Here is a 27,225-nt window from a genome sequence, read left to right as displayed (position 1 = left end):
TATCACATTTTAATTAGCAAACTGAGCCAAAGCAATTTTCTCAGCACTAGTACATGACAGGCCTGGAGGCACATTTCAAAGTAATGATGATGGTAATTAAAGGAGTGAGACAGGTGAGATGCATTACTCAAAGAAGGAAGAAGTCCTCACAGGGATACGAAGGAGTAAAGGTTAAAGGGTTAGTTCACCCAAAAATGAAAATTATGTCATTAATTCCTCACCCTCATGTCGTTCGACACCCGTAAGACCTCCGTTCATCTTCAGACACAAATGAAGATATTTTAGTGTAAAGCTGATGCTGAGAAAGGCTTCAGATAGGCCTCCATTGGCATTCAGTACATTTACACTCACAAGATGCATAAAAGGCACTTAAAACGTCGTTACAAAGTCCATCTCACCACAGTGACTCTACAATAATTATACGATGCGACGACAATAGTTTTTGTGCGCAAAAAACCCCCCAAAAGAACACCTTTATCCAACTTGTTCTTGTCTTCCGTGTGTGTCTCCACGACGCATGCGCGAGAATATGACGTAGCGCCAGCGTTCGGGAATCCATGAAATGCACACTTTAACCCCATTTTGAGAACTACGCCGAGACCTAAAGCACGATCGATGTAGAATTCAACAGCTTAGACACGCGCGTCTTCCTCTGCTTGTAAACAAATCGCTTCTGGGTCATGTGTCCGAACGCCGGATCTGCGTCATATTCTCGCGCATGCGTCGTGGAGACACACACGGAAGACAAGAACAGGTTGGATAAAGGCGTTATTTAGTTTTTTTTTTGCGCACAAAAACTATTGTCGTCGCATCGTAAAATTATTGTAGAGCCACTGTGGTGAGATGGACTTTGTAACGACGTTTTAAGTGCCTTTTATGGGTCTTGTGAGTGTAAATGTACTGAATGCCAATGGAGGCCTATCTGAAGCCTTTCTCAGCATCAGCTTTACACTAAAATATCTTCATTTGTGTTCTGAAGATGAACGGAGGTCTGACGGGTGTCGAACGACATGAGGGTGAGGAATTAATGACAGAATTTTCATTTTTGGGTGAACTAACCCTTTAAGGAAGGGAGCATTTTCCAAATGTGGTGATAGCTGCTATCTGTGAACCTCCAATTAAAGACAATATTTGAGTACTATTATTCCTGTAAATTCGGCTAAGACCTGTTATGAATGCCTTTTCATCTCGATTCTATGCTAAGATCATAGACTGAAAAAAAAGGTATTTTAGCTAAAAGCTACAATCGTTTAGCTTTTGTCTGAGACTACAACTGTTGTTCATGTGTGTGGTTCTCTATATATCTGAACAATCATTGTCTGGTGTGTTGGACTGTGCACACAGCCTTCTTCTGTCCTCAATGACCCATGACAAAAGAGCAGCATTGAAGGTTCATGAACGATTCATGGGTCTGTAAATGGCACAGACATTCTGTCCAAGTCCCCAGCAACCGGCAATAATAAAGCCAAACCAATCTAAAGGTGCAGCACTTTATGGAACCTTGAAAAGCAAACTCAGAGAAAAATGGATCTCTCTCTCTTCCTCTCTCTTAGTATGATTGCTGATAAATGCAAGGCAATTTCTTTAAGTCTAAAATATCATTAGTATTCATACTACCAGGTAACTTCAGGTCACAATAACAAACACACACCATATTCACTGAGTGTACAAATTTGTCCAAGCCATAGAAAAAAATCCCTATTTTCTATGGCGTCTCAAGTGTATGAAGTGTATATATATTTCAATTTTAAAATTGCCCTATCCCAGTTTAATTTGCAACAACAATAGATAAAAGGAAAGTATAATTAAGATTCATAAGCTTATACGCCCAAAGAGTAGAAATACCGTGGCATTTTTAACAAATGTCGATAAAATATCTATGACTCCAAAGCCATCAAAATACAAAGCACACATTCACCACAATGTGATAAGATAATTTCCAATAACTTTTATGAAAAGTTTTAGTTTCAGAAAGTTTTCTGTCTGAAATAGATTCGGTCTCTCTAAACCCCTCCTTCCAGAAAGTTTCCTCTGCTCTGATTGGTCAGATGGCCCAGTCTGTTGTGATTGGTCTACTCTGCTCTGATTGGTCCGATGGCTCAGTCTGTTGTGACTGGTCAACCTGTTACAACATGTTGGAAACGCCCATTACCATATCTGAATTTTAGCTCTGGATCTTCCTCAGCACACAGTGATACAAACGGTGAATATAGCACGACTTCTCATCCTTTGGAAGTCCATGCAGAGTGGATTTGCTTTTGCAGCGCAGAAAACATCATCTTGTCGACATCATGTCAACAACACCAAAAAGATCCAAACTCTTCCAGTGCCAGCTACAATTCCAGTGTTTGAGGGCGGGTCAAAGAAGGCGCTGTTCGCAGGCAGGCAATTGACCTATCGGTAAGCCCCGCCCCCCTTAGTTACTGTTGCTAACTCGGACAAACAAACGGAGTTGCTATATCTTACAATGACAGCTGTCAGTGTGAAAACCTTATCCTGAGATGTTTTTAGACACAGATTGTAGCGTATACCCCGTCCGAATGATGGCCAGACTTTACTGATGGTTTATCACGTTTATTATGTCCTTTTTCACTCAAAAAAAATCATCGTAAGAGCTGAACAAACAAAGCATAAGAAATGCGCATTAACGTCTCATTCACAAACTATCTCTCTCCGTTGCATTACCATTGACATACACAGCAAATTACACAAACACACTCATACAACTAACAGTAAACAAACATATACACAGACCGTATGCCTTTTCGAGGGTGCAGTTAATAACTGGTAAACTTTGTATGATCTTCCTTTCGTTACCCGGAGACTATAATACCCATCAAAATAGAAGCACTCCTTAGTAGGACAGATAATGTAGACCTTAAACATATCTAAAATGAAATTAATTTACATATAACCAGTTTAATATGGAGAGGCACTGAAATGTAGACCTTCGTGTTTTTGACCTACAGTGTTACATGACGTGAGAACAGTTAGTTATTTCGGTTTGTATGTTAGCAGGGACTTTAATCGTAACTTAACGAGAGTTTGACAAACACAAAATCCTCTCAGGATCCTGGAGTCAGTGTTACAGAACCTCAGGCACGACATTTTAGCATTTTTGTAGCATAAACACCATCAAAACGATGAGAGCTTCGGATTTTCCAATGTTTCTCTATGGCGCTGAAACCTAAAGATGTCCGAGTTCCGGTCCCAGCGCAACTGATGCTCAACTGCTATTGGCTCATCTGCGTTCCAGGGGAGGGGCTTACCGATAGGTCAATTAAGACCATCAGCTGGCATTATGCAAATTTGATACAAACCTACAGGCAGTTCAGAATCACTTCTTTCTTTGAATTTCTCAGTATGCATGCATCTCTATCCCACAAAGCTCTACTCACCAGAGGGGGCGCTGTCACAGTCATGAACGTTACACTTCTTTGTGTTCTTTGGTCGAGGGTCATGATCACAATCCACATGCTCATTTTCATCCTCAAGCTCGGCCTTAGTGTTGACGCATTTGACCAGTCGCCGCTGAACGCCTCCTCCGCAGGACACCGAGCACTGCCAACACACAATAGACCGTTTATCAACCCTAAATGCTTTTCAGTCTGATTGAACCACCAATCCAATTATAAACGGATTATTTGATGTAAACATAGTGTTACATGACCAATGTCCACCGTCTCTCTGACCCTTAAAGGGATAGTTCACCCAAAAACTAAAAGTTTATGTTTGTCTGCTGACCCCCAGGGCATCAGAGATGTAGGTGTGTTTGTTTCTTCAGTAGAACACACATTTTTAACAGTGTGATAGTCGTATAATGATGTCAATGGGGACATTTTAGAGTATGAGAGCAATGAGAGTAAAAACACACAGACATACCAATCCTTATTAAACCTGCAGCTCGTGGCGACACATTGATGTCTTAAGACACAAAACCATCGGTTTCTGTGAGAAACCCAACAGTATTTATGTTATTGTTTTACCTCTTATCAGATGAATGTCATCTAGTATTCCCAGCGCCATAACTTCCGGCGAATAAGGTCAAAATACTGCAGTGATCAAAGATATATATACGTAGATGCCTCATTCGACCGATCCACGCAGGCACTAATGAGGAATCTATGTATATATCTATGTACTATTTTGACCTTATTCGCCGGAAGTGATGGTGCGGGGACGGCTGATGCAGAGCCATAGAAAAACATTCAATACATTTTTAAATATGGATAAACGCATCGATTCGCTTCAAAAGGCCTTTATTAACACCCCTGAGCCGCGTGGAGCAGTTATATGACGGACAGATGCACTTTTTATGGACTTCAAAAACAGAACAACTATAACTGCTATTATAAAGCTTGGATTAGCCTGAAATTTTTTAATATAACTCAGATTTTATTCGTCTGAAAGAAGAATGTCATATACACCTCGGATTACTTGAGGGAGAGTAAATCATGGGCTAATTTTCATTTTTGGGTGAACTATCCCTTTAAGCAAGGAACACACCAAACCGACGCCGACCAACTAGTAGCGACGAAAGCAGAGTTGGCTCACGTCGGCAGCATCTGGGTCCAAAGTTGCCCTGACACACCAAGCAGACGCTCAACATCCGACGGCCAAGTAGCCCGTCCGTTCTGCGCCTGCGTAAGAGGAAGTAGCTTTCCGTACCAGCTGGTGGCAGTCATCTTCGTTATTCAAAGCGGGAAACCGAAAAAGCTACCCAGTATCCACCTGTTTCCGGGGAGCGCTACTGTAAAAAAGAATGTGGGTACAACTTCCGGTGAGGCGGTGGAAGTAGTATTCCAATGGTATTTTGTGTGCTAGTTAGTGGAGAGGCTAAGTGTTTTTCGGATCATTGGCAAGGTTTCAAAATGATAATTTTTACTTTTTTTTCAGATGGTGCCACAAGGGTTAAGTGAAAGTTACTGTGAAGCAACATTTGCAGAATGACACACACTAAACATTTAATTAAGTACATTTACTAGTTAATTAATATCACAATACAATAAACAATACAGTTTTCGTGTCCTTAATTGACCTATCGGTAAGCCCCGCCCCCCTTAGTTACTGTTGCTAACTCGGACAAACAACCGGAGTTGCTATATCTTACAATGACAGCTGTCAGTGTGAAAACCTTATCCTGAGATGTTTTTGGACACAGAATGTAGCGTATAATCCCGTCCGAATGATGGCCAAACTTTACTGATGGTTTATCACGTTTATTATGTCCTTTTTCACTCCAAAAAAATCATCGTAAGAGCTGAACAAACAAAGCATAAGAAATGCGCATTAACGTCTCATTCACAAACTATCTCTCTCCGTTGCATTACCATTAACATACACAGCAAATTACACAAAAACACTCATACAACTAACAGTAAACAAACATATACACAGAGCTTATGACTTTTCGAGGGTGCAGTTAATAACTGGTAAACTTTGTACGATCTGCAAAACAACTCCGATAAACTGCGTGCGAGCTCTTCCTTTCACTATCCGTAAACTATAATACCCATCAAAATAGAAGCACTCCTTAGTAGGACAGATAATGTAGACCTTAAACATATCTAAAATTAAATTAATATACATATAACCAGTTTAATATGGAGAGGCACTGAAATGTAGACCTTCGTGTTTTTGACCTACAGTGTTACATGACGTGAGAACAGTTAGTTATTTCGGTTTGTATGTTAGCAGGGACTTTAATCGTAACTTAACGAGAGTTTGACAAACAGAAAATCCTCTCAGGATCCCTGGAGTCAGTGTTACAGAACCTCAGGCACGACATTTTAGCATTTTTGTAGCACAAACACCATCGACCCGATGAGAGCTTCGGATTTTCCAATGTTTCTCTATGGCGCTGAAACCTAAAGATGTCCGAGTTCCGGTCCCAGCGCAACTGATGCTCAACTGCTATTGGCTCATCTGCGTTCGAGGGGAGGGGCTTACCGATAGGTCAATTGTCCTACCTTACTTTACTGACCTTCCACCAAAGTGCTGCTGCATGACTACAACAGCATCCTGGCCCTAATACATGAACAACCCACTGTCTGTACTTCACCTTTCACTGACGCTAGCACACATGCCTTGTGATGGGATATGTGTAGCTCAGGCTCGGCTCAATGTCCGCTTTTAGACCGTTTCCGACAGATACTGATACGCCTCTGAGCTTTTCAAATTGCTCATCGCCTTACCATCACAGGCAGAGGTGGACAGTAACGAAGTACATTTACTTGAGTACTGTACTTAAGTACACTTTTTGAGTATCTGTACTTGACTTAAGTTATTATTATTTTTTAGGGAAACTTTACTTTAACTTCACTACATTTGAAAGTCAAATATCATACTTTTTACACCACTACATTTCTATCAAGGTCCTCAAAAACAAAAGTCATTTCTGTAGCAGATTTGCAGGTCAGTGGATTATTTTTTTTCTTCTTTAAGCAAAATGTAAATGTCTGGGAGAAAGAGAAGCATTGACATATGGATGAATCTGAAGTCTGTTTTTTTGTGCCTCTGAGATGCCAGAGCATGAGTACTGAATAGAGCTTTCTTTTGGGGGGGGGGGGGGTTTTCGCACTTAAACAGACCAATACACACAAAATGTCAAAATTTTCATTTTGGAAAGTATTCACATAAACAAAGTTGATTATGTCTTAAGTGAACGTAAACAGTTGGGGGAATATCGGATGTGTATCAGTGTGTAGGATTTGTGCATTCTGCCTTAAAGTGACAGCAGCTTTGTAAAAAGCTTTGTAACTTTTAAGTATTTAAATGAGTTCAAGGTGGTCGTATGGAGCATCACAGACTGGCTTAAACCACCATGGCATAGTGTGCATTTATACAACAATGCAACAATAATAAAATAATGCATCGACATAAAAAAGGAAATTTACCTTTGAGACTTAAGTACTTTTAAAAGCAAGTACTTCTATACTTTTACTTAAGTAAAAATAGTTGTTAACAACTTTCACTTGTAACGGAGTAATATTTGACCAGTAGTACTTTTACTTTCACTCGAGTAATGTAGTTGTGTACTTTGTCCACCTCTGATCACAGGCTACTGAATCTAGAAAATAGCTAAAAATGCTACCGTACGTGATACGAGGCCACTTCTTCACATCATCCTCCCAAACAACTACCACAGAGGTTAAAGGTACTGTTGTTTCACCCTTTTGAAAGTTCGTTGAGGTTGTGTTTCCACATCGTTAGCCAATTTGGAGAGCTTGAATGACTGTCAACTGTTGAATGTCAATAAGCTATGTTTCCATCCACCTATTTTTATGCGCATTTTGGGATAACGTTATTGCATCAAAAAAATGCTGAATGGAAACGCCAAGATGCGAATGAACTCTATAAATGCACATAAAAAATCGTTTGAGTCGGATACATTTTCTATCCGATATGACAACGTGCGCATAAACTACGATGGAAATAAAGTCCCGCTTGTTTACTTCGAACCGGAAGACTTTTGACGCAAGGCTTCATGGGGCGTAGGAAACTTGTGGATACCCTATAAACAAAGCACCTCATAATCTTGCTCGCCACAGATGCTCACTTCTGTTTGTTTTTTCTCGCCCACTGGTTCGCTAGCAGAACAGCCAATCAGAACGATCAGATGGCCGACAAGCGCCGACGCCGATTCAACATGTCAAATAGTCAACGAGGACCAATGTCAGCCGTGAAAACTTCGTTTGCCGACGCACGAAAACTGCCCGACGACCGACCGCCAGCTTGATGTGTTCCAGGCTTTACAATTAAAAAGTTGAAGGACTTAAATATGTAATCACACAAACACTTTAATACCTATTAGCAAACCATCCTTATTTTGCTAAATCAACACTGTTGATGTTTTAGAATGTGAAATACAATGCCATGCATTTCTTGACATTTTGGATGTCCAATAAGGAAACATAATAATCGTGCAAGGTCTACGTATACAAGGCTGGTTCAGATGCTGTAAATATGGACCCAAGAGGGTAGACCAAACATTACACTCCAAAAAACGCTGGGTTAAAAATAACCCAAGTTGGGTTGAAAATGGACAACCCAGCAATTGGGTTGTTTTAACCCAGCGTTTGGGTTAAATGTTTGCTTAAAACAACTCAATTGCTGGGTTAAAACAACTCAATTTCTGGATTAAAACAACCCAATCGCTGGGTTAAAACAACCCAATTGCTGGGTTAGTCCATTTTCAACCCAACTTGGGTTATTTTTAACCCAGCGTTTTTTAGAGTGTAGCAACTTGATGTGCAGGATGAGCATTGTGAGTTCATGGAGACAGGGATTGCTGCCAAAAGGTCAAATGCTACACCAGAAATGAAATCCTACACTCTAAAAAATGCTGGGTTAAAAATAACCCAAGTTGGGTTGAAAATGGACTAACTAGTGCTGGGCGGTATGACCAAAAATGTATATCACGGTATTTTTCTAAATTATATCGGTTTCACGGTATATGACGGTATTTTTCCCCCTATGCATGACAGGGTGTTAATCACATTTTCTACTGATTGAGAGAGGAAATACTGCAGGAGATTGACTAGAATGCCCTGTTTTACTGTCATGACGAGTGAATATTGTAGAAAAACTCCACACTAGAGTTAATAGGTCTACAGGTTAACAAAATGATGCTGTGGAGAGACAACAAACAATAAAACACAGACCTGCAACACGCTCAGAATCATACTTACAGACACCTGAATATTAAAAGTTGAGTTGAGGGCACCTTAAGCATTTTAAAAATCTAACCCTCTATAACAACAAACTGCCAAAACGAAGAGAAATGAGGATATTAGCAATACATTTAACAGGACTCTCGGAACGAATGACACACATCAGTTTAACACAGAAAGAATAAAGCAGTTACTTTTTGGCCCATTCTTCTTTGAATTGTCAGTTTATTTATTAACTTGCATCGTCTTTTGAATAATCCATCGTGTCAGCGCGTTCGTGATCAGACAAAGGTTATCAGTGTAATCAGTGCATACAGGGCTCTCAAGTCTCACGCATTGGGCGTGAGACACACGCATTTCAACCCGTTCACACGCTCACACGCCACACCTTGTATTTCTCACGCAGAGAAATTTCCAGGATAATGCCCACCAAATTGCGCTGCTATTAGAGGAATCAAGTGACTTCCACATATAGAGCTCAGAAGGCCCTGCCACGCACCAGCCAATCAAATAAAAAATACAGCTTCCGAACAGCCAATCAGAAAATAGCATTGCTGTATCCGGGTAAGATTTAGATATTCCCGCAACAACAAAGTTTACATTCTGCCACCTACTGGTGGTTTAGTTTAGTGTTTTCTTTCCAACATTTCTTAATTGTATATTCAAAAATATTCTTAATTTTATATTCAAAAATATTTAAAACAATCTCATAGAATTTTTCAGTGTAAATTATTTAATTTGATTGACAACAGCCCTACAGTGTCTTATTAATAGATCAAATTTAAGTATATAAAATGAAAACTGAAGCATAGCCTATATTTAATAAGATTATGGGAAAATGCCCTTCATAAAAGGTAAAAATATCAAAAAGATATGCAGATTTAAATATCTCAAATCTGATTGAACACTGGTGAGACTATTGCTTCAGAATAAATTATATTTACAACACAGTAAATTCTGCAAAAAAATATTCCAAATTATTATGGATTATTAATTTACCTCTTCCCTGACATCTTTCTTTGAAATAGAGAAATGCAAGAATTAATACTATGCGCACGCACGCACGCACACACACACACACACACACACAGAAATGTTAAATTAAATAAAATACAAATATTATTTATTTATTTATTTATACAAATTAGTGTCATTTTTCAGATCAGAACCCCCACCCAAACCCCTGCTGCCGTCGCCAAAATCTCACTCTGAACTCAGTTCAAAACTTGAGAGCCCTGGTGCATACATTTCATTTTAATAAGACGTGATGAAATATGCGCGCATACACACTTCTGGTTCATGTCTAGAGCACTAGAGTTTTTGAAATATGTCCATACAAATTTTAAACGCGCTTGCTCCGGTCTATATCAGTGATATATGATCCATGTGGTGAGCGTTGTTAAACTCATCGCAGCGCTCCGTGCAGAAACCGCGCTCTCTCGCGCGCCGCGTGTAGTTTGAATTCTCAACAATAATCAAGGGCTGAATCCGACATCGCTCCCATAACCTCAAATATAGCATTATTTGGAGGGCACAGCGCTTTGTAGTGGTGTCCGAAACCTTAGTGGACGTTATTGAGTGCACTCATTATATCCCATTGCACCGCAATAACGAGTGTACAGCCGATGTACACACAACGGTTGTCCGACTTCACGCACGTTTTCATTCACTCCTTCAAATAAAGTGATAACGTAGGGAATAGTGAATGAGAGTATAGGATACAGCCATAGGCTGTGTGCTCTGACTGCTCTTACTACAGTGTATCAATGAAATGGGTCCCCTCTCAAACAATGACGCGCTGCGCCGCGTTCCGAGCGTTGTTTAAGCGACATATACCGGTATTGCGGTATCATCAAAATTCATATCATAAAGAAAATTAATACCGGTATTCGGTATGACCCGGTATACCGCCCAGCACTAGGACTAACCCAGCAAATTGGGTTGTTTTAACCCAGCGGTTGGGTTAAATGTTTGCTTAAAACAACTCAATTGCTGGGTTAAAACAACTCAATTGCTGGGTTAAAACAACCCAATTGCTGGATTAGTCCATTTTCAACCCAACTTGGGTTATTTTTAACCCAGCGTTTTTTAGAGTGTAGCAACTTGATGTGCAGGATGAGCATTGTGAGTTCATGGAGACAGGAGGCGTTTCTCAATGTCAAGGAAGGATCCTCGGAAGCCAGAATTCCGAGGATGCTACGTCATCGACATCCGTCGAAGGACTGTTCCAATATCAAGGATCCTCGGAATTTCAACCAAGGTCTGAGTCCTTCGTTCGAAAAATATGCCATATACAGGAAAGGATGCATACGAGTAGACTTCGCGCACTTAGCGTTCTCAAATCATCCACAATCCTATGCGCGCAGCTTTGCTATCTTGTTCAAAAAATACAAAATATCGGACGTTGGCGGGGCAATATGCTTTCAAGTGTAAGTATTTACGTTACCAAACATTTGTTATAACCGTAGTAAATATAAGTAAATTTTAACTTTTAAATGCCAGTACAAATTACAACCGTATTGATATTATCCAAATGACGTTATTGATGGCTAACGGACCTTTTCACTGACGTAATGAGGCTGTAGTGCACTTGCTAGCCTGTTCCATTTACTTGTTCTCCGAATGCTAAAGAGGAGCCTCGCCTAGCCTCTGAAGGAAGTGACTTGGAAGGACTAGTCCTACAGAGGAAGGATCCTTGACATTGAGAAACACCTAGAGATTGCTGCCAAAAGGTCAAATGCTACACCAGAAATGAAATCCTACACTCTAAAAAATGCTGGGTTAAAAATAACCCAAGTTGGGTTGAAAATGGACTAACCCAGCAATTGGGTTGTTTTAAACCAGCGATTGCGTTGTTTTAACCCAGCAATTGGGTTGTTTTAAGCAAACATTTAACCCAACTGCTGGGTTAAAACAACCCAATTGCTGGGTTAAAACAACCCAATTGCTGGGTTAAAACAACGCAATCGCTGGTTTAAAACAACCCAATTGCTGGGTTAGTCAATTTTCAACCCAGCATTTTTTAGAGTGTAACCCTATCTCACAGCTTTCACGACCAATTATACTTTATTTTACGCCTATTACTCCAACTTGCAGATGCCCACACTTGAGTTCATGTGGGCACACTGTCCATTTGAATTCACTGATTGTCCAATTATGTTATTTCCTACATTGAGGTGTGACATTCTGCACACACTGCGAGTAGTAATCCATTACATCTCTTTATTTTTGAATATACGGAAAGAAAAACCAAGAGATAATTACAAATGAATCAATCTGTAATTTTCTCTTATCTGTAGTTTCCACTATTTGGGACATTGCCATTTTCAGAAATTGCCAAAACAGAACAAAGTGCATTAATCAGAAGCTTTCAAGCTAATGTTTTCTTGGCAATCTTTTGTTGGGTGTTTTAATTCCTTATCATACATCATGTTAGATGGTGGTTGTGGGGTAGCATTTTAAGGGAGTGTGTCTTCTTTTGTTCTCAAATCCTCACTTTTAAACATTCAAATCAATCAAGGAGGTTTGTGCCCACTTTATTCTTCTTTGCTCTCTTCTAGTTTTATGGTGTAGAGTTACTATTCTGCACTTATGTAACCAAACACATGCTCTTGGTTTTAATGGAGCAGGGCAATATTTTGAGTGTTTTTCCAATACAAAACCCAGAACAGAGCCCAGCAAATGATGTCCCTCTAATTTTGAGTGTGTGGGCTATTTGGTTCACACCAAATTGTTATCTAGCACAGGGGTTTTCAAACTGGGGTCCTCCAGAAGGTTCTACGTGGTCCCCAGAGAATTTCAGAGAATAAAAAGACAAAGCAAAAATTGATAAAATCTACTGAATATTCTAATGGTTTCATTTCTAAATTTTTCTCTCCTTTCATGCCGTATACATTCCAGAATTGTATATGTTTGCTTTGTATCTTTCTAGTTAGTTTTTCTCATTATAGTCCCCTTTTTTTTTTGCTCACTGGGGTTGTAAGGCAGTTCTTAGCACAGTACATACACTGCTTGCATACATTTATTGTAAAAGTTGCTTATACAAATCATTTTTAATTGAAAATATTCTTCTTCGGGTTTATACATCCAACATCAATAGCCAATTTAAGTTGGGAAACAATATGTTGTATTTATAATGTCACACTTAGGCTACTATTTATCTAAGTTTTAATGTTTTTTCATACATAAAAATAGATGGATTTTAGGAAGGGGGTCCCTCATAAAGGTTCATCATATTTGGGGGTCCTTGGCAACCACCCCTGATCAAGCGCACTTCAAAACCAATGCTTCCTCAAGAGCTTTATGACACCCACCCGACCCCAGGATCCAGTAATCCATTGGTTGCATGGATGCACGTTGCAAGTCTGGATGTATCCGGGCTGCACGTCGTCATCACATTTCCCCGTTTCAGGGCAAGCGATCAGCCGCTGTTGCTCCCCGCCTCCACACATCTCTGAACACTGCGGGCATAGATGGTGTTAAAATCAGACACGCAGAGATGAAAAGAGTCTCTGTGCGTCTGATCTGGAAACAGACGCAAAGAGATTAGGAAGGGAAACCTCTTTACCTGCCCCCAAGAGGAGGTGTACCAATCTAAACAGCTGTGGATGTTGCAGGGAATTCGGACCGGGGGTCTGGGGGCGGTGGCCTGGCAATGAAACGGCCGGAGCAATCTCTGATCTCGTGTGTCGTGACACTGAATCTCTCGGACCTTCACTCCTACGCCACAGTTTTTCGAGCACTGCCAAAATAGAGATCAGGAGTACAACTTCCATTGTTTTATCATTCATTGAAAACTCTTTTGTTATGTTTGGATGCATGCATCTTACTTTACTCCACTCTCCAATTTTCCACGCGGAGCAGGGTCGAAGGTAGCAGCGGCGCGCTGGAACTGGCCTAGTTGCTAAATCACAGTCGGATTCTTCACCAGTGCTGCAGGACACTGACCTCCAGATGGCACCAAGCCCACAACTTGTGGAGCACTACCATACAAATTCATTTGTAGTATTAAAGTATCGGTTCACACTGAAACAGGTGTGCAACCCTGCTTAAAGGTCACACTTCAAAATGAAAATTTCCTGATATTTTACTCACCCTTGTCTCATCCAAGATGTTCATGTCTTTCTTTCTTCAGTCGAAAATAAATTACGTTTTTTGAGGAAAACGTTCCAGGATTTTTCTCCACATAATGGACTTCAATGGGAACCAACGGTTGAAGGTCCAAATCAATGCAGTTTCAGAGGAAGGGCTTCAGAGGCTCTGACCGATCACAGACGAGGAATAGAGTCTGATCTAGTGAAATGATCGGTCATAAATTAAAAAAAAAAAAAAAAACTTTTTTACCTAAATTGCTCATCTTGCGTTGCTCTGCGACACCACCGATTGCGCAATCACGTTGGAAAGGTCACGCTAGACGTAGGCAGAAGTACCGCCCCCAAGCGAACGTGCGACGACTAATACAAACATCCTTTAGTAAAATCCAACGATTTTGAAGTTGAAAATGGAGTTCTTTTGGGTAAAGGATGTTTGTATTAGTCTTCACACGTTCGTTTGAGGCAGTACTTCCACCTACGTCTAGCGCAACCTTTCCAACATGATTGCGCAATCTGTGGTGTCGCAGAGCAACGCAAGATGAGCAATTTAGGTTAAAAAGTATATAAATGTTTATTTTTCTTGAAAATGTCTGATGGTTCGTCTAGATCAGACTCTATTCCTCGTCTGTGATCGGTCAGAGCCTCTGAAGCCCTTCCTCTGAAACTGCATTGATTTGGACCTTCAACCGTTTGTTCCCATTGAAGTCCATTATGTGGAGAAAAATCCTGGAATGTTTTCCTCAAAAAACTTAATTTCTTTTCGACTGAAGAAAGAGAGACATGAACATCTTGGGGGTGAGTAAAATCACAAATTGTTAATTTTGAAGTGAACTAATCCTTTAATGAAATTCATCCAAGTAGGACCTGTTCCTGTATCAACATTTACATTAATTAGTCAAGTTTTAGAGATTATGGGCTTCAACAGGATTCTTATAAATATATTATGAAACCTGGTGTACACATACAGATGTGCTTGAAAGTTTGTGAACCCCTTGCAGAATGAGTGAACATGTGAATAATTTGAACAAAATAAGAGGGATCATACAAAATGCATGATGTTTTTTATTTAGCACTGTCCTGAATAAGATATTTCACATCAAAGAATAGAAAATAGTTTAATTTTTGATTGTTAATATTGTGCGTCGTTCCCTTGATGATCCACGGCTGTGTGTGTGTGTGTGTTGTGATGGTTGTTCTTGAGCCTCTTGTTTGTCCTGAGCAGTTAAACTGACCAACGTTCTTCCAGGGGGTGAAAACTTTTGCACAGGTCAAAATGTTTCTTATTTTGTTTAAATAAAAACAAATTTTCATTTAGTACTGCCCTTCTTAAGCATCAGAAGACAATTACATGTTTCCTGAAAGACAAATTAAGAACAATTTACCTTGAGCTTCCAAAAGTTTTCACCCCCCGGCTCTTAATGCGTTGTGTTTCCTTCTGGAGCATCAGTGAATGTTTGAACCTTTTTTAACAGTTGTGTTTGAGTCTCTCAATCGTCCTCAGATCTCAAAATCATACAGTCACTGCTGGATGCTGGAAAACTGAAGAGTTTGCAGGAGCTGGAGGATTTTTCTGAAGAACGTTGGTCAGTTTAACATTCAAGAGACTCAAGAGCACCCATCACAAAACACACACAGCCATTGATCATCAGGGAACGACACACAGTTTTAAGAATCAAGGGTGTGTAAACTTTTGAACTGGGTAATTTTTTTAAATCCAGCTATTTTGCTGTCTTGTGGACTATATGTAAACATGTGAAATATCTTATTCAGGACAGTACTAAATAAACAATAACATGCGTTTTGTATGATCCCTCTTATTTTGTTAAAATTCTCACAGATTCTGCAAGGGGTTCACAAACTTTCAAGCACAACTGTACACTCATACGCTAGCTATGTTTCCATCCAAATGAATTGGAATTGGAATATCATATAACACATTTGCAAATAAAGCACAGTTTCCATCCAGAGTCGAAGTGAACAAAATCCCAACTTCCTGATAAACTGCCGCCAATTATCACTGAGAAAAAAGGAAGTTGCTGCAGTACGAGAAGCCCCTGTGGGTCTTTTTCATATATAATATATTACTCGCACCTCAGAGCACGCAGACGAAATGCAATAAACGCAGTCATGTTATCTTGCTTTCGGAGGCGGATGCCTGTGGTTTGGGAACATAGCTGTTTTAGACAGTTCTGGGAGGTAATAATACCGAACCACTTTGAAGACAGAATTTGGCTCAGGCATTTCAGACGCTGTGCAATGAGATCGGTCCGCTGGCTAGTCCAGCTATGCCATCCTAACTTTGATGTGCATCGAAGAATCGTGTTTGCACCACAGTTTAAGCATATGTCTTCTTATTGAATACAAATGATTATACTCAAATTGAGCCAATAAGTGTTTTTTATACACATTTTTAGAATGTATGCATTTCCATTCAGCATTTTTAATGCATTATTCCAAAATTCACATAAAAATGGGTGGATGGAAACATGGCTACTGTCTGATTTAAGGATGGATAGCTGTGCCAAGTGATCCTTTATATCCATTTTTGGTGCCAAAATAACTTGAATAATTTAAAGTGCCCCTATTATGGTTTTTCAAATATTCCCTTTCATACAGTGTGCAATATACAGTGGTGGCCAAAATTATTAGAACGGCATCTGGGAGTCGTCTTTTTTTGGGGCTGGATTTATTTTCCGAGTGGACAATGAACCGAAACATTCTTCTAACTATTGCTGGAACACTGAAAACGATGGACTGGCCCCCTCAAAGTCCGGACCTCGACCGCATCGAGCACATTTGGGGCAAGTTGGAAAATAAACTGGACAGATCTATTCACACATTCAAAGGAAAGCCTTTGGCTTCAGTTGCAGAAGGCATGGGATAACATTAATGTTGAAGTTCTCAGAGGAAATATATTGACACTCTGCCAAAGAGATGTGCGGCTGTAATTGCTGCAAAAGGTGGACATACCAAATATTAAAGTTAAAAGTGGATAAAAACCGTACGACTCACTTCATCTGATATTTGATGGTCAGAGCATCCATCTGCACGTTTCATGAACATTATGAAATCATATATTTTCAGGTCTGTCAGGTGTTCTAATAATTTTGGCCACCGCTGTTTGTGAATGTAAACGCTGTACAGTCGAAAGTGCACGATAAATAAAGTTACTGTCTCCCAAAAGAAAGAATCGACTCTGAACCGCCTAAACGAGTTGTTTGTATTTCGAATCCCAATCAGTTACGGCTACACGTCACGAGATATACATTTGCATAACTGTGTTGTACGTAATTCGCCCGCGAACAACTTGACACGCCCATAAACACATTATTTTACTAACGACTGCTTCTCAAATCTCAGAGTTCAACACGGGTTTCACAAAACGCTTGCTCTTGAAAGATGGCTCAGTACTCAGTTTATTTGGACCAGCTCCTCAGAATCACAACCTATGAGTATGAATAATTATTGATGTATTACTGGGTGTTCAAATGACGTAGTTTTGTGTTTTATATTGTGCAAGTTTCCACTAACTCACATTATTACTGTCTTACTGAAATACTTCTGCTGATCAGCTGTGGGCCACTATTACCTAAAACTGAGTCTGTTAATGCAGATTGTCTTCTTACTACTTTGAGTAAAGATAAAGGATGGACTAAGTTTTTAATGTTACATCAGTCATTCATGATAGTGCTCGGCTAACAAATGCGCCGTTTTTGATACAGTTCCCGCATGTGGACCGCAATAAATTAGAAATACACGGGTTTGTTTATGGACGTCACTTTAATGCTGATGGTGAGGAATTACAGTTGAAACATCTCATAATGTCCCTCAAAATGAGTAGCGTATCATTGGCTACGTTTACATGCAACCAAGTAATCAGATTGAATCGGACTGAAAAGCCTTCATGTAAACACCTTAATTAATCCAATTGAGGTCGATCCAAATTAAATTTCGATCGGATTGAAAGGGGTGGTTTATTCCTTTTCTAATCCGATCGAGAGGACATGTAAACATTTTACAGTGTGATAAGCAGCACGGCAAAACAGTTCATATGAACATTGTCTCCAAATATGAACAGAAATGGATAAATATTAAATCTAATGTTTAAAACAAATAAAAAACCAATGTTAGCCTGGATGCCAGCCAAACTTAGCCCCGCCCACAACATTTGAGGTTGGGCAGTTCGGTCTGGACTTGATCCGTTGTGGTGTAACTATGCCTGAACAGGAGCTGTTTAGACCAATGAAATTGTCAGGGCGGGCTTTAGATGATGATGGACAAATAACAGTATTATAATGATAAACAGTAACGTAAGCGTCCACGTCACCAAAGAGCGATTGGGTTGAATTTGTTTACTAAATGGAGAACTTGTTCGTATATGCATTCACCTTTACTATTTCTCTTAAAAATTATGATCATGTTGGTAAGTACTCTGTATATCCTTCAATTCTTTTTTTTACAACACCGGCAAAGATTGTTTACACTCATCTTCTACTTTTTCCAACGTGCGTGCTGACCGGTGATGGGAATAACGGCGTTATAGATAAACGGCGTTAGTAACGGAATTATTTTTTTCAGTAACGAGTAATCAAACGAATTCCTGTTTCTCCCGTTACAACGCCGTTAGCGTTACTGAGAATAAAATGCGGTGTTACAATAATTGAGCTCACTGAAGCGGTTTTCATCCAAACAGGCTCGGACCTGTCAGTCGGACCTGCAACGTTTTTCTTTCTCAGGTTGGTTGGTGTGTGTGTGTGTGTGTGTGCGCGTGAATGTCATGCGTGTTTTGGTACACATAACTGATGATGATTGGTGGGTGGGAGACAAGGTTGAGGTTGATAGGTTGAGTTCACACACACACACACACACACACCTATGACACACACGCATATGCACAGTCACACACACCATCGACCAGGAGGAGTCAGAGCGATGGCAAGTCCAACGACTTCAAAGGTAGCTTTTGCAAACTGGAAGTATAAGCGCTACTTTTCCCTCGTTGAGGTCAAAGGTCAGAATGTTTATGTAACGTGCAACTTATGCCCAGGAAGAAAGAAAGAGTCTCTCCACGTCGCTGGCAAGTAATTCTAATCTAATGAAGCGCCTCACATCATCACATGCTGCCACAACATTAGTGGCTAAAAACCCAGGTGATAACGTGAGCTCCACTACCAAAGGGGTAGTAAAGTACTGATAATATTTACACTATAGTAGGTCTACTGATAATATTTACAATAATGTATTGAATTTGATAGGTGTCTCACATTGTCCCACAGCAACATTACAATAGATGTGTACATTATAAAACATTGTACAATGTTTTATAATAATAATTTATTCTATTTAGTGTCCAATTCATTCATTTAACATATTTAATATTGGGGGCATCCAAGTTATTTGACATATTTGAACATTTGAAGAAAAAAAAAAGTAACACAGTAGTTACTTTCCCTGGTAATTAGTTACTTTTATAATGATGTAACTCAGTTACTATTTGTAAGAAGTAACTAGTAACTATAACTAATTACTTTTTTTAAAGTAATGTGCCCAACACAGGGTTGCCAAGTTTTCACAACAAAACCCGCCCAATTGCTACTCAAAACTAGCCCAAAACAAGCCTATTAGCTTTCTGGGGGGGTTCTCTGGAAAAAAAAAGGCGTTTGGGGGATAAAATGTGTTTTTTTGGCAGGGTTGCCTGCTAAAATTCGCATTCCTGGGAATATCACATAATTTGGGTCGCTTCAACCCGCGTGTAACCCCTCCTGTTCGAACCGCCCACCCCAAGTGTGACTAGAACCCGGGTCCGCCGGGAGGCTACAGGCTGCAACATCTAGCGTCAGTCACTAGAGCATCTCTTGAGATCAGAGGAGTGAGGTTTACTCGCACAGCAACTACTAGCTGGCCTTCGTTACACTCACCCCCCTAAACCTCACTCCCATCCGGGTCACGGCACCAATGCAACCCCTCTTGTTCGAACCGCCCGCTCCAAGCGCGACTCGAACCCGGGTCCACTGGCATGAGAGTAGGACGCTCTAACAAAGAGGCTAAAGGCTACAACCTCAGCGTCAATCGCTAGAGCGTCTCTTGAGATCAGAGGAGTGATGTTTACTCGCACAGCAACTACTAGCTGGTCTCCGTTACACGCGGACATGGAAAGACAGCCCGCGGGAAAACCTCGGACTTGGCAACACTGTGTGTTGTTGACATTTGACAACTAATGTTATGCGTCACTCCGTTGCTCTGATTGGTTGTAGGTCTATCCAATTGAGGTCTTCCCTGGTTTGGTTGACACACGCCCCATAATCACAGCCCAACAGAGCAGATCAGACTCAAATTCTGACTAGAATTGAGTATGACAACGTCAGGCTAAACCAATGTAGGAGAATAATTATCGTGGGCAAACAGCGGGAAACTTGGCATATTTGTGCAGTGTGCATCAACCCGATCCCTTTGTTTAGCGTTCATGTAAACACTTCATTCAGATTCATAGATCGGAATGAATTCAGTCCGATTGAAACAAAAGTTGTGCATGTAAGCATAGCCACTGAGAAACGTCCTGCTCAAGTCGTCCTTGTGATAAAGGTTCGGGTTGAATAACTAGTTCTTCAATGTTTCATCATCGGATTGATGTGGTAAAATCGACGGTTTTTACAGGGTGTACAATCACTGAGCTTTAGGAAGCCTTGGGAACTGAAGTTAAATTATGGTAATGAGCCTTTAGCTTCCGAAACACGCGCTGTACGCGGTAGACCAATCCTAACAGACTGGGCCATTTGGCCAATCAGAGCAGAGCAGGCTCTCGGAAAAGAGGGATTTAGAGAGACTGATTCATCCATTGAGTCATTTGAGAATCATTAAATACAATGTGGCCATGTGCAATGTATATTAAGAGAAAATTAAAGTGTTTTAATGCATGTAAACCTTCAAAACAACACGAGGAGCCTTTAAAATAGCATAATAGGGGCACTTTAATGACCTGAAAGTCAAAGATATGTTTGTGTTGAAATCTAAAGCTGTGCTGTCAGCATAATTCAAGGACTTTTATCGTGGTGGCCTTCTGCAGTTTCTCAGCCCATGCTGGTTTCATATCTAGAGAATGTGAGGAATGCATAATTAACTACTCACAGCACTCCAGTTGCCTTTTTTCCAGTGTGCAGGGGAGGCCGATGGGGCAAGGGAAGACATGACCAGCCCAGTGGGCATCCGAGGGCTAGAAGAATGCACTGAATACTCAATGCCCTGAGACGGCTGCTCCGTAGGAGTTGAGAGAGTGGGGTTCAGCCCAGTGGGTCTAAGCATTCGGGAAATTATAATCTCATTGTTATCAATCTCTGTCCAGCGAGGTGAGGGGATCGGAGTTCCCCAAGGCTCTATTCTAGGCCCGTTGGTCTTCATTGTTGCAGTGGTCCCTGAATACCAACTGTGAGGTTCTGCTGCAATTGTAGTGTCCGGAATCTCAGTTGGAGTGAAGAGTGGGGGCTCAAAGTCACTTTCCGTTTCTGTAGGAGGTAGAGCTGTTGTTCCAGCTGCTGAGGTCATGCTACTGTAATGTTTGGCTGGGATAGAGGAAGTCAGAGAAGGAACAGACTCTTGAGAAAGGCTATCTGAGGTCGTGGTGAACTCTCGTTCAGCGGGCCATGGTTCACTAGCCTTCGTTTTAGTTGTTGGTTCAGGGAAAACGCTGGAAGCACTACTTAGAAGCTCCAATGGGTGAGAAGTCGCACTCGGTGGGATTATCAGCGAGGCCGTACTCCATTGTAATGGAGTAGTGGGATTATAAACATGCCGGTTCTCATACGTTTCTAAAGAAGGTTCGTAATTTTGAGTGCCATGTTGTGGTTGAAAGCTTTCCCAGTCACTTTCACCCCCAGGAACATCTTCACCAAACTCCCCTTCGGTTACTGGTATACTGGTATCTTTGCCTTTGTATTCGTCGTGGTTATTTGAATTCTGTGTTCCAGGAGTTGAAAAGATGTTCGGCACAGTTTCATATGATAATGTATCTGTGGTTGATGGAGGTTTCCTTGTAATGCTGATGTCCTGACTTATGTCTGATGCCTTCCATTTGTCAAATAACCTGGTAACTACAGCGGATGGTTCAGTTGTTGTAATGACCGGTAGAAAATAGTCCTCAGCAAATAGCTCATCATTATTTTCCTCCAGTACGTCATGATCTTCTGTACCCTTGCTTGTAATGCTGTCAGAGCCTATAGTGGTGGGACTGTGTTGGTTTGCAGTGGTGGATGGCGATGAGGTAGTTTTGGGCACTTCTGTCCGTGGCAGATAAACGTCTCCATGTTTAATTCCTGAGTTATCAAACAGATCTTTATCAAGGTCATACGACAGATCCTCGTGGAATTTTATAAAATTATAGTCATAGTAGAAATCATCAACATGAAGGTTTTTCACAATGGAATTTTCTGAGGCCTTTTCAACATGACTGTAATGTGAGAAATCGTCTTCTATAATGTCATTGAGGTCTGATTTAGGCTGATTTATAGTCGGACTGTCATGAGGTAGAGCTTTTATCTCATTGAAAACTTCTTTGCTGGACGCTCCACTTCCTGACCAGTCGTTGCCAAAGGTGTCCGGGTTAATGGGGCATTCCTTAGCATAGCATGGCATGGTTGAATTAGGCTTGGCTTTCGGATCACAGTCCACACCAGTATTCCAGCTGCAGGTCACATCACGAATGCGGAAACCAGCTGCACAGCTCACTGAGCACTGAGGAAGAAACAGTCAGTAAGAGCTGTCAAGGTCAGAAAACTCTCACTTCCATTTAAAAATAAAATGAAAAAGCAATTGAGACCGTTCTGTATATCAATGAGCCGTCAAAGAGGCGTCTTTGTGCAGTTTTTTCCCATGAAACAAAATCTGAAGCTCGAAAGTAAGGAGTAAAAGCATGTCTATTGTTTGTAGTATTGACAGCATTATTGTGAAGATTAGGGATGTAGTAGAACTGTGGTATAGAGATAATAATAAATAATACTCGTTACTGCCAAATCTGCCCGCTTTCCTCAAATTATATTTAGAGTTTGGTTCAAACCTTAATTTTTTATTTGATACAATTTAATTTAAAAGTGCTAAGGCTGCACAGACAATCTCAGTAATACCTTTCTTCACAGATCAATCTCTACTCTTTATGAAGGTCATAATCACATTTCTGTCATGACAACTCTCAGAGTGTTTGCAATGGTAATTATGGGTATGACAATGTTGATATGTTTGGTATTGGGGGAATAGATCTGCTATGCTGCTGCTGCTGCTGCTGCTGTTATTGCCGCTGCTGTTGATGCCATTGATGCTTCTGCTCTTGTTATTGCTGTTATGGCTGCTCATTCTGTTATCGCTGCTGTTGATCTTATTGCTGCTGCTGATGTCGTTATTACTGTTGTTGCTATTATTGCTACTGTTGGTTATTACTGCTGCTGTTATTTCTGCAGCTGTTTATTATTGCTGTTGCTGCTGCTATTGTTGCTGATGTTATTGCTGTTATTACTGCTGCTGTTATTTCTGTTGCTGATTATTGCTGCTATTGGTTATTATTGCTGCTGCTGATGATGATTATTGCTGCTGCTGTTATTGCTGCTGATGATTATTAATGCTGCTGCTGATGATTATTAATGCTGTTGCTGATTATTATTGCTGCTGATGATTATTATTGCTGCTGCTGATTATTATTGCTGCTGATTATTATTGCTGCTGCTGTTATTGCTGCTGATGATTATTGCTGCTGCTGTTATTGCTGCTGCTGATTATTATTGCTGCTGCTGTTATTGCTGCTGATGATTATTGCTGCTGCTGTTATTGCTGCTGATTATTATTGCTGCTGCTGTTATTGCTGCTGATGATTATTGCTGCTGCTGTTATTGCTGCTGCTGATTATTATTGCTGCTGCTGATTATTATTGCTGCTGCTGATTATTAATGCTGTTGCTGATTATTATTGCTGCTGCTGTTATTGCTGCTGCTGCTGTTTATTATTGCTGCTGCTTATTATCGCTGCTGCTGTTATTGCTGTTGCTGATTATTGCTGCTGCTGATTATTATTGCTGCTGATGATGATTATTGCTGCTGCTGTTATTGCTGCTGCTGATTATTATTGCTGCTGCTGATTATTAATGCTGTTGCTGATGATTATTGCTGCTGATTATTATTATTGCTGCTGCTGATTATTATTGCAGCTGATTATTATTATTTATGCTGCTGATTATTATTGCTGCTGATGATTATTAATGCTGTTGCTGCTGCTGCTGTTATTTCTGCTGCTGATTATTGCTGCTGTTATTGCTGCTGCTTTTATTTCTGCTGTTGTTGTTGCTACTGTTGGTTGCTGCTGCTGCTTATTCCTGCTGCTGATTATTATTGCTGTTGCTGCTGATTATTGCTGCTGATGATTATTATTTCTGCTGCTGATTATTATTGCTGCTGCTGATTATTGCTGTTGCTGATTATTATTGCTGTTGCTGATTATTGCTGCTGCTGATTATTATTGCTGCTGCTGTTATTGCTGCTGCTGATTATTATTGCTGCTGCTGATTATTATTGCTGTTGCTGATGATTATTGCTGCTGCTGATGATTATTGCTGCTGCTGATGATTATTGCTGCTGCTGATGATTATTGCTGCTGCTGATGATTATTGCTGCTGCTGATGATTATTGCTGCTGCTGATTATTATTGCTGTTGCTGATGATTATTGCTGCTGCTGATGATTATTGCTGCTGTCGATGATTATTGCTGCTGCTGATTATTATTGCTGCTGCTGATGATTATTGCTGCTGCTGATGATTATTGCTGCTGCTGATGATTATTGCTGCTGCTGATGATTATTGCTGCTGCTGTTATTGCTGCTGCTGATTATTATTGCTGCTGCTGATGATTATTGCTGCTGCTGATTATTATTGCTGTTGCTGCTGATTATTGCTGCTGATGATTATTATTTCTGCTGCTGATTATTATTGCTGCTGCTGATTATTGCTGTTGCTGATTATTATTGCTGCTGCTGATTATTGCTGTTGCTGATTATTATTGCTGCTGCTGTTATTGCTGCTGCTGATTATTATTGCTGCTGCGGATTATTGCTGTTGCTGATTATTATTGCTGCTGCTGAAGATTATTCCTGCTGCTGATTATTATTGCTGCTGATGATGATTATTGCTGCTGCTGATTATTATTGCTGTTGCTGCTGCTATTGCTGCTGCTGCTGATTATTGCTGCTGCTGATTATTATTGCTGCTGCTGATTATTGCTGTTGCTGATTATTATTGCTGCTGCTGATTATTGCTGTTGCTGATTATTATTGCTGCTGCTGAAGATTATTCCTGCTGCTGATTATTATTGCTGATGATGATGATTATTGCTGCTGCTGATTATTATTGCTGTTGCTGCTGCTATTGCTGCTGCTGCTGATTATTGCTGCTGCTGATTATTATTGCTGCTGCTGATTATTGCTGTTGCTGATTATTATTGCTGCTGCTGCTGTTATTGCTGCTGCTGTTGTTGTTGCTGCTATTGTTGCTACTGTTGGTTATTGCTGCTGCTGAAGATGATTATTGATACTGCTGCTATTGTTGCTCCTGTTGCTTATTGCTGCTGCTGCTGATTATTATTGCTGCTGCTGATTAATGCTGTTGCTGATTATTATTGCTGCTGCTGAAGATTATTCCTGCTGCTGATTATTATTGCTGCTGCTGATTATTATTGCTGCTGATGATGATTATTGCTGCTGCTGATTATTATTGATGTTGCTGCTGCTATTGCTGCTGCTGATTATTGCTGTTGCTGATTATTATTGCTGCTGCTGCTGCTGTTATTGCTGCTGCTGTTGTTGCTGCTGCTATTGTTGCTACTGTTGGTTATTGCTGCTGCTGAAGATGATTATTGATGCTGCTGCTATTGTTGCTCCTGTTGCTTATTGCTGCTGCTGATGATGATTATTGCTGCTGTTGGTTATTTCTGCTGCTGCCGATTATTGCTGCTGCTACTGTTATTGCTGCTGCTTTTATTTCTGCTGCTGTTGTTGCTACTGTTGGTTGCTGTTGCTGATGATTATATTGCTGCTGCTGTTATTTCTGATGCTGTTTTTTCTGCTGCTGTTATGGCTGCAGCTGATTATTGCTGCTACTGTTATTGCTGCAGCTGTAGAGCAAGTACTGGTCTTTCTGCTGCCAATATACATGACACGAACAAGTAAGACATGCTGCTGATGTACAATATAGCGCACATGAATTACCCATAGCGATCTATACAAGTGAAGCTGGGGAAGGTAGAGTGTTTCTGAAAGCACTGTAACTGCCACAGCAAACGCTGACCAATATGTGAAGGTTGAGCACGCAAGCTCATTGGCTACTGATTCAGCAGGAACCATCAGCTGTGCCCTATAGAGAATGATGTGATTGCAAGCAGGTTAAGGACCTATTAGCCCGCGCCATCTAGAGTTTCATGACAGAAATTTGTACATACTGTATATATTAGGGCTGGGTATTGACACAAATTTCACAAGCTTTCGATTCAATTTGATTTTCGATTTGATTTGATTCAATTCAATTCAATATCGATTACTTTAGATATATATCAGGTACAATACATGGGCAATTTTCTCAAGGAAAACTAATGTTGCAAACTATGGGAGTCAGTTGAAACTACATTAGCCTACTAATATTGAAGGTAAAAATTTACTGATTTGTATACAAACACTTAAATTACACTAAATTATGTTTTAAAATAAAATAAAAAATAAAGTTATAATATTAACTTTACAATTACATAATCATATTTCTACTCCAATTAGTTTTTTTGAAATATAAACATTTGACTGTCATAAAAACTTGCTAGATTTATTCATAGGCTACATGCATTAAATATTGAAGAACATTAAAAATGACAATGAATAGCCTATGTAATGTTGTGCATATAATTAGCAAAATGCTCCTCTATAGAGTTAATTTTTCTAGCTGACTAATGAGTTTATGGACACTGGATATCGTTTTTCTGAGGTAAATGTGAGGTTACATGACATTGTTTACAAGCCGTTTTCCTTGCGTTTTTCTACGGTTGAAACACTTGAGCTATTCTATGTGACATGATAAGGATTTCAGTAAGTTATCCTGTATCTTTTAACACACTTTCAGATGCTTATTCATGTTTATTTTCGCGTGGTATTAAAGCGGAAGAGAAGATCCGTTCATGTACTGCCGGTTCTCGAGCTGAGCGATCTCGCGCCACAGCGCCAAAACGATATTTATGCTTTTGAATTTCGTAAAAAAAATAGACGTAATTTGAAATCTGAGACTTTGTTTCATATCAATAGTAATAAAGCTTTATTGGATGGGAGGCGTGCTAAAATGTTTATTTCATTCATAAACTGAAAACAGGATGACTAATCGATTCTAGGTATTTAAGAATCGATATTGTTTTGTCAAAGTGAGAATCGATTAAAATCGAGAAATCGATTCTACTCC

The 27,225-nt window shown here is 40.1% G+C and overlaps 1 protein-coding gene across 1 annotated transcript in view; it reads right to left on the bottom strand.

Moving 5' to 3' along the window:
* The window catches only part of adamts7 (a disintegrin-like and metallopeptidase (reprolysin type) with thrombospondin type 1 motif, 7), a gene marked incomplete at its 5' end in the record, with an annotated part of 150,489 nt that overhangs the window by 19,489 nt on the left and 103,775 nt on the right, over nt 1-27,225 (bottom strand). The window contains 5 exons of the mRNA XM_079806532.1: nt 3,399-3,561; nt 12,986-13,132; nt 13,240-13,413; nt 13,502-13,654; nt 20,891-22,489. Coding sequence (XP_079662658.1) covers nt 3,399-3,561; nt 12,986-13,132; nt 13,240-13,413; nt 13,502-13,654; nt 20,891-22,489 — 2,236 coding nt within the window. The remainder of the gene's footprint in view (nt 1-3,398; nt 3,562-12,985; nt 13,133-13,239; nt 13,414-13,501; nt 13,655-20,890; nt 22,490-27,225) is intronic.

The sequence above is a fragment of the Gobio gobio genome (assembly GCF_949357685.1).
Source record: "Gobio gobio genome assembly, chromosome: 2".
NCBI classification, from domain to species: domain Eukaryota; kingdom Metazoa; phylum Chordata; class Actinopteri; order Cypriniformes; family Gobionidae; genus Gobio; species Gobio gobio.
The sequence above is the reverse complement of the archived record's forward strand: the minus strand, read 5'-3'. Positions and strand labels throughout refer to the sequence as shown.